The sequence below is a fragment of the Heterodontus francisci genome, chromosome 8 (assembly GCF_036365525.1).
Source record: "Heterodontus francisci isolate sHetFra1 chromosome 8, sHetFra1.hap1, whole genome shotgun sequence".
Taxonomy (NCBI): domain Eukaryota; kingdom Metazoa; phylum Chordata; class Chondrichthyes; order Heterodontiformes; family Heterodontidae; genus Heterodontus; species Heterodontus francisci.
Genome location: NC_090378.1, coordinates 16,841,006 through 16,849,862, shown reverse-complemented (window position 1 = coordinate 16,849,862; position 8,857 = coordinate 16,841,006). Strand labels below are relative to the sequence as shown.

The following is an 8,857-nucleotide window of genomic DNA, read 5'->3' as shown; positions in this document are numbered from 1 at the left end:
TGTCTCAATACATCAAAGTTTTGCTTTGAATTGGGGATAAGGTTTGAATGACTGGTAGTATGCTCACCTTGTGCTTGTAGCCTTTCTAACTCAAATTGTTTCCCCTCTCTTTCCTCTTTTTCCTTCTGAAACTGCATCTCCTCTCTTTTTGAACTGAATTTTAGCTAGAGCTATCCTTTCAGTTTCAGATTGCATGCTTTCTTCTTCTGGCTTGGAGGTTTGAAATGGTTGGCTAGACTCTTTACCAGTTCTGGTTTCTTTGCGTTTTGTTTGAAAGTGATTCCCACCTCAGTGGCTAAGCTTTTCAAATCTTCAATACTTAATTTATTTAACTTATCATGAGATATCTCTCCATGCTCTACAAACTCTTGAGCATTAAATGTGGCCATTTCTTTTGTTTCTAGCACTGTAGAGAACTGTTTGTTTACTTTTCCATAATTTTAGAGGACAATTTTCCTCCCATATTCAAATCTCTCAATTTGAATCCAGGCTTTGAGCGCCCAATGGTGAGGGGTGTGAGTGGTTGCCTCTGCTCAAATCCCACCTGACCACAGCAAGTGTTTTTTGTGATTAGTGTCCAACCCCTTTGCGCTTTATTTGTCAGATAAACAAACAGCGATAGGTTTCGTTGTAGGTTTAAAACAGCTGCATCACTCACGCATTCACTCGTGTGCGCACGCGCACACACACATACGAGACAGATAGCGAGGGAAAGGGGTAAGTGTTTTTTTTAAAGTGAGGTATGGTTTTGGGGTTCACAGTACAGCTCTTGAATTCTGTCAGAGGTCAAGTTCTCATTGGTTGCAGGCCTGAGGTGTTTGGAGATTACTCTCTTGGTTGAAAGTTCAGTCTGAAGACAGAGGATCACTTCCTATTCACTGCTGCACCAGTTGAAAATGTAGAGTTCACAGCAGGGCGCCTTCCTTCCTGGTTTGTTGGATTTTTCTCCCAGCTCTTAGCTAGACAAGTTGGTGATGCTTCATCCTGGTTTTTCCTCTCTCTCTTCAGGGAGCTACCTTTAAAGCTCAAAATTGGTTTCCACCTTTTCCTCTGTTGGGCAGCATAGATCTTCCCTGTGGTGACTGACAATGGCCCAGGATGTGGCTACTTCACATTTTCTTTGCTTCAGAAGAACCCATTCAATTCAAAAATGTCTATTGATGAGTTCAGGATGGGTGTACTTGACACCTTCTTCATTTTGAATGTATTCTTTTGTCTTTGCCAGACAGTTGAATACATAAAGCCAGCTCTTTTAACCTTTGACGACCATTTTTAGCACATTGTGCACTTTTAAAAGAAAAGTCCATTTTTATAACTCTTCAGGGTGAGTTCTTGTAGTTTATGCAATTTATGTGAGAATTACAGTACATTTCCGCACCGATCTGGGTCTTTAAGCTGAGAGAGCCATTGGGTTCAGGGCCATCACTGGATTCCTCCAGGTACAGGGTGTGATTGACTGCACGCATGTGACCATCAAGGCTCCCAGAAACCAGCCAGCGGCCCTCATCAACAGGAAGGGATTCCATTGATTCCATCAATGTCCAACTAGTCTGTGAAAATCACAGAAGGATCTTCAGGTATGTCTAATTGTTGATGGGTGTTTTGGCGACTGGAGAGCTGTTTCCAGTAGTGTTTTGTAGGGTTCAGTACTGGGTCTCCTGCTTTTTGTGGTATACATTAATGATTTGGATATAAATGTAGGGGGCATGATCAAGAAGTTTGCAGATGACATTAAGATTGGCCGTGTGGTAGATAGTGAGGAGAATAGCTGTGGCTGTGGGAAGATATTGATGGTCTGGTCAGATGGGCAGAAAAGTAGCAACAGGAATTCAACCTGGGGAAGTGTGAGGTGATGCATTTGGGGAGGTCAAAGAAGGCAAAGGAATACACGATTAATGGGAAAATACTGAGAAGTGTAGAGGAAGTGAGGGACCTTGGAGTGAATGTCCACAGATCCCTGAAGGTAGCAGGACAGGTTGATAAGGTGGTTAAGAAGGCATATGGAATCTTTTCCTTTGTTAGCCGAGGTATAGAATATAAGAGCAGCGAGGTTATGCTGGAACTGTATAAATCATTGGTTAGGCCACAGCTTGAGTACTGTGTGCAGTTCTGGTCACCTCGTTACAGAAAGGATGTAATTGCACCAGAGAGGGTACAGAGGAGATTTACAAGGATGTTGCCAGGACTGGAAAAATGCATCCAAGAGGAAAGATTGGATGGGCTGGGGTTGTTCTCCTTGGAACAGAGAAGGCTGAGGGGAGATCTGATTGAAATGTACAACATTTTTAGGGGCCTGGATAGAGTGGAGTTGAAAGGTCTATTCACCTTAACAGTGAGGTCAGTGACGAGGGGGCATAGATTTAAAGAGATTGGTAGAAAAATTAGAGAAGAGATGAGGAAAAGCTTTTTCACCCAGAGGGTGATAGGTGTCTGGAACTCACTGCCTGAAAGGGTAGTTGAGGCAGAAACTCTCAACTCATTCAAAAGGAATGTGAATATGCACCTCAAATGCCGTAATCTGCAGGGCTACGGACCAAATGCTGGAAGGTGGAATTAGAATAGGTGGATTGTTTTCTGGCCGGCATAAACACGATGGGCCAAGTGGCCTATTTCTGTGCCTGAAATTTTCTATGATTCTCTGTGCACAGTTCCCGGGAAACAGCCACGATGTGTACATACTTTGGCAGTCCCAGGTGCCACTGTTTTCCAGCCCTCTCGCATGTCTTTGGGGATGGCTACTCGGAGACAAGGGTTACCCACTGAGGACATGGCTACTAACACCTGTGAGCTGTGAGGAGCACACACACAGATGCACGGGGCAACCCGAGACACCATTGAGCAGGCCATAGGCCTTCTGAAGATGCTATTCAGTAGTATACTGTATTCGCTGCTCACAATGTGGTCTCCTCTACATTGGGGAGACCAAACGCAGACTGGGTGACCGCTTTGCGGAACACCTCCGCTCAGTCTGCAAGCAGGACCCTGAGCTTCCGGTTGCTTGCCATTTCAGCACTCTCCCCTGCTCTCATGCTCTCTTTCCTGGGCTTGCTGCAGTATTCCAGTGAACATCAACGCAAGCTCGAGGAACAGCATCTCATTTACCGATTAGGCACACTACAGCCTGCCGGATTGAACATTGAGTTCAATAATTTCAGAGCATGACAGCCCCCCATTTTACTTTTATTTTTAGTTATTTTTTTTTACATTTTTTACATTTTTTTGTATGTTTATTTTATTTCATCTTAGTTTGTTCAGTTTGCTTACCCACTTTTTTTTTCATGTTTGTACTTGCTGCTGTTCAATCTTCAGTCCGTTAACACCCTATCTGTACTAATGCTTTGTCTTTCAACACACCATTAACATATTGTTTGCCTTTGCTCCATGACCTTCTGGTCAGCTATTCTGTGGCCTTGTCCAATCTACACCTTCTCCTTTGTTATCTCTTGTCCCACCGCCGCTTTACTTGCTTATAACCTTTGACATTTCTAATATTTGCCAGTTCCGAAGAAGGGTCACTGACCTGAAATGTTAACTCTGCTTCTCTCTCCACAGATGCTGCCAGACCTGCTGAGTATTTCCAGCATTTCTTGTTTTTATATGCTATTCAGGTGCCTTGATTGATCCGGTGGAGCCCCAGTGAGGGTCTTGTGTAACGTGGTGTTTCCTGTGCACTGCACAAACTGGCGCTGCTGAAGAGGGAGCTGTTGTATGATGAGTATCTCATGGATCGCGATGCCTCCTCCGATGATGAGGATGTGGAGGAGGCTGCTGACCAGGCAATGCATGATGAAGGACCCCAGGGACCATAGACAGGGTGCAACAAGATACTCGCAAGGGTGGCTCAGGACGCAGTAATAAACAGATGTGTCATATGACCATTACTACATTTTAGTTCCATAGCAGTAAAACCTCACCTTTCTGCAGCCCTGCTGTTGCCTCCTTTATTTACCATTCCTGTGATGGAATCGCCACTGTGCACTGCCCTGTCGGTTCTGACACCTGCTCCTCCATTGAGGTCAGAATGGAACTCCTCCTCCAGTCTTGGTCCATTCCTTGAAACTATGGGCTGTCTTCTCCTGCAAGCAGGAAGATGAATGTTAGTCTCCCCACATGGACAAGAGGGGCAAGCACAACACCAATGCTGGTGGCAGCCCAGCTCTCCATGATGGGGGCACATGAATGCCTCCTGCATGCGGCCACTCATGAGGGTCCTTGTGGGGGCAGACGGGCGCCTCTCACCAAGATGCAGCCACGCCTCTGACAGGATATGCTGCTGCCTGACCACTGACTAGGTGGTCACTCCCTCTCCACCAAACTCACCCTCTCGTGTTCCACATGCAAGCCCCAATGGGATGAGAGGTATGGAGTACTCACTTTGGCAGAACAAATAAGGTCATTGACTGACTTGCGGCACTGGATCCAGGTTCTGGGGGTGATCCCACGGCTGTTGACCTCCTCCACAATCTCCATCCAGACTTGATTTGTCAGGTGGGCGGGTTTCCTCCTCCCCTCCCTGGGGAAGAGGACCTCCCGCCTTGCCCTTGCAGCCTGGAGAAGAGCCTGCAGTGAGGCATCGCTGAACCGTGAGACCACCCCGGGCTCTTCCTTCCATTCTCGCTGCCGCTTTCCTTCCTCTCTTAGTGTTTCCAGGCAGTCCCCAATGCATTCATGGCCGGCAGCCCTTTAAATATGACGGCAGCACTTGCCATGGTGACACCTGGTGCCACCTCCACCGTCTCTTTGCCCACCTTTGCTCCCTCGGTGGTCGGCACCTCCCGACTGTTAATTGGCCAGCCGCTGGAAGATTGTGTGCGGCCGGCCAATTCCCACCCAAGTGGAAGCGACTCCCACTTCCGGTCCCGAAGTCCAGAACTGCGGTCTAGCTGCAAAATCCTGTTTCAATCTTTGTTTCTCTCTTTATAGATGCCACCCGACCTGCGGAGTATTTCCAACATTTCCTGTTCCAATTGCATTTATACATCTCCCTATAACCTCTCTCAACAGCATCTCCAAGCATTTCAGGTACAATGAGTTACTTTATAAGGCAAATTACATCCTCATGTAGCGAAAATTTCAGGCTGTAGCCTTTCAGAAGCTCCTGCTTTGGTTGTGTTCTAAAATTAAACCAAATGATCTACTTTATTTTACACCAGAGTCTCTGCTGTTTCTATGATTCAACCAAGAAATGCAGTACTGAAATAAAAACAGAAAATGCTGGAAATGCTGAGCAAGTCGGGCAACATGTGTGAAAAACAGTGGTAACGTTTCAGAACCTTTCATCTGAACCGACTTCAATGTTGTAATATTAGTCTGTAGGAGCATTATGGTCTGGGAAGGGACGAGGCAGGGGCGACGAACAACTTTATTGGTGGGTGCTCTGAACAGTCGGGCGCAGGGACCCCGCGGAGTCCTGTCGACTCCTCAAGTCCAGAGGGTTGAATCTGCAGCATGAAGCGTGGAGATGCTGCTGGAGAGAGAGAGGGAGGGAGGGAGACAGACAGACAGAGAGAGAGAGAGAGGAGGAACAGTGTGAGATTCTCAATCAGTAAAAGAACAGCATTCTCTCCATCGCAGAATGAGTGTGCGATCGCAGTGTATAATCCCTGCATAAGAAGCAGTTGATGGAAAGGTACAGGTAGTGAGATGGGATTAAAACCCAGGAGCAGAGCAGCAGAATGAAGAAGCTAGTGGTAATTGATACATTAATATAAATATGTTAACTATGTTGGATGCAAATTGCTAATTTTCATTACAGGGCGACATGCAGAACGTGTTAAATTGCTGAATGCAAATTAAACTTTTAATATAAATGATTAAACGATTACAATCCTGTGCAAAAATTGCTTCTTAAAACTCAGGAATTTTTGTTGCATATACCAAACTGTTTTTTTCCCCCCCAGAATTGCAATTTCCCATTTTTTTTTGTGTGTGTGTTTGTTTAGCGACATCTCATCGGAGTGTTTTTGGGAATTTCCACGTGTGGGACTCTGCTGGTTCTGTACACTTGCAATAGTGATGGGACTGGCTCCTTGGTGTCAGACAGAGCAGAGGGGAGGAGAGACAGAGAGAGACACACAGACAGGCGCCCGGAGCCCCCTCCGCTGCCACTGCTAACTGGATACATCAATTTCATCGACCGCAAGGTAATGGGGAAAGGTTCGTGCTGAGCTGTGTCAAGTCAAGTTCATTTTTAAATCAGAATGGTACCAGGGGACGGGAGTTCTGTGGAAGGTTGAGAGAAGCTGAGATTGTTCTCCCCGAAGCAGAGAAGATTAAGGGGAGATTTAATGAGGTGTTCAAAATTATGAGAGGGTCTTGATAGGGTAAATAAAGAGAAGCTGTTTCCACTGGCAACCGGTGGATAAAGATTTGAGATCATCAGCAAAAGAACCAGAGAGGAGATTAGGTCTTTTTTTTAAATGTAGCGAGTTTTTGTGATCAGGAATGCACTGTCTGAAAGGCTGTTGGAAGCAGATTCAATCAAAACTTTAAAAAGGGAATTGGGTGTAAAGTTGAACAGGAGACATTTGCAGGGCTGTGGGGAAAGAGCAGGGCAAATGCAGCTCATTGTAGCTTGGCCGTAAACTATTCAACGTCCTTGCTGTGACAGAGACCCCGGGGACTGTGTTGGTGTTTCCAGGGTGAGCCCATGTCTGTGACATTGCAGGAACTAGGACGTTCAGGGATGATGTCAGGAAGCACTTCTTCACACAAACGGTAGTGGAAGTCTGGAACTGTCTCCCTCAAAATGCTGCAGCTGATGGGGATCAAATGAATGATTGATTTTTTGTTAGGCAAATGTATTAAGGGTTATGGAACCAAGGCGGATAGCTGGAACAAAGAACAAAGAACAGTACAGCACAGGAACAGGCCATTCGGCCCTCCAAACCTGCCGATCTTGATGCCTGCCTAAACTAACATCTTCTGCACTTCCGGGGCCCATATTCCTCTATTCCCTTCCTATTCATATATTTGTCAAGATGTCTCTTAAACAACACTATCGTATCTGCTTCCACCACCTCCCCTGGCAGCAACTTCCAGGCACTCACCACCCTCTGTGTAAAAAACTTGCCTCGCACATCCCCTCTAAACTTTGCCCCTCGCACCTTAAACCTATGTCCCCTAGTAACTGACTCTTCCACCCTGGGAAAAAGCTTCTGACTATCCACTCTGTCCATGCCGCTCATAACTTTGTAAACCTCTTTCATGTCACCCCTCCATCTTTGTCGTTCCAGTGAAAACAATCCGTGTTTTTCCAACCTCTCCTCATAGCTAATGCCCTCCAGACCAGGCAACATCCTGGTAAACCTCCTCTGTACCCTCTCCAAAGCCTCCACGTCCTTCTGGTAGTGTGGCGACCAGAATTGCACGCAATATTCTAAGTGTGGCCTAACTAAGGTTCTGTACAGCTGCAACATGACTTGCCAATTTTTATACTCTATGCCCCGACCGATGAAGGCAAGTATGCCGTGTGCCTTCTTGACTACCTTATCCACCTGCATTGCCAGTTTCAGTGACCTGTTAAGATAAAGATCATCCCCATGATCTAATTGAATGGCGGAATGGGCTGGAGGGGCTGAATGGCCTACCCCCATTCCTATATTCCATCCTTCCTATGTTTCTATGTTGTAGGACATCCCAGTGTCAGTGTTTACAAGGGACAGCAGGGAGGGTGTCAGTATTTGCAAGGAGGTGGGGCAATGGAGTGGAGGGGGGGAACGGGGCTGCCTCTGGGAGTTGGTGTTTGCACGAGCTCCTGTTCCTTCCCCCACACATGCACAGAACTTTGAAAACCACTGGCTTAAGCAGTGAGTGTCATCAGGGTATACAAATGTAGAAGGCATTGCAGCAGAGGCTAATTCTGTTGTCACCTGATGCCCATATGTGCACAGTTTCCAACAGGGATCACAGGTTACAGATCACAAGGATCAGGAGTGGGAATATGGACCGATCTTTCATTAAACCCCTAGTTCAAGGACAGTGGTACAGATAGCAGCCCAGCCGCAATACTTTTTCAGTGTCCTCTGCCAAGATGCTACAGATGTCACTGCTGATTACTGTTTACAACAAGTGACTTGTGATAAAATTGCTAAGAGTTGCCGTGTCTCTTGGTTGGGGCTATTTGGGCCAGTTGTCACTAGGCTGGTGTTGCATTACCTCGGATGCCATTTGCTCTCTCCACTTGCCCGATCACTTTTGATCCTGCTCTGCAAGTGCTGTAGCCCAGTGCAAGTTCTGTCTCAGTGACTACAGTTGTCAGCTGTGGCACAGCGGTATCACTCTTACTCTGAGACAGAAGAATTCTAGTCACACTTCAGAGCACAAAATCTAGACTGATTATCCAGTACTGAGATGCAAATGGGGCACTACTGACCGGATAATCTGTTTTAATGATGTTGATGAGGAATAAATATCGGTCAGGACACCAGGGAGAACTCCCTAGCTCTTCTTCGAAATAGTACCATGGGAAGTTTTGGGTTCACCTTCGAGGCCAGCTCATCCGAAAAACGGCACCTCCAACAGTGCAACTGTGGGAAAGATATATTAGCCTTTGGGTTACATCCGAATGATACCAGGGCATAAAGGGTTAAGTTGAGGACAGGTAGCATAAACTCTGTATTTGCTTGAGTTTAGGAAGTTGAAAGTGATCTAACTGAGGCGTTTAAAATGATAGAAGATAGAGTAAATACAGAGAAATTATTTCCTCTGTTGGGGGAATTCAGAACAATGGATACAGTTTTAAAATTAGAGTTGGGTCATTTAGGATTGAATGCAGAAAGCATTTTTTTTCACAGAAATGGGAGTAGAAATACGGAACTCGCTCCCCACGCAGCTGTGGGCACTGGATAACTGAAGC

The 8,857-nt window shown here is 46.1% G+C and overlaps 1 protein-coding gene across 1 annotated transcript in view; it reads left to right on the top strand.

The window, feature by feature from the left end:
* The first annotated feature begins 5,542 nt into the window (after positions 1-5,542).
* Positions 5,543-8,857, top strand: part of st6galnac5a (ST6 (alpha-N-acetyl-neuraminyl-2,3-beta-galactosyl-1,3)-N-acetylgalactosaminide alpha-2,6-sialyltransferase 5a) — a 62,639-nt gene continuing 59,324 nt past the window's right edge. The window contains exons 1-2 of the mRNA XM_068036345.1: positions 5,543-5,690; positions 5,943-6,143. Coding sequence (XP_067892446.1) covers positions 5,676-5,690; positions 5,943-6,143 — 216 coding nt within the window. The 5' untranslated portion in view covers positions 5,543-5,675. The remainder of the gene's footprint in view (positions 5,691-5,942; positions 6,144-8,857) is intronic.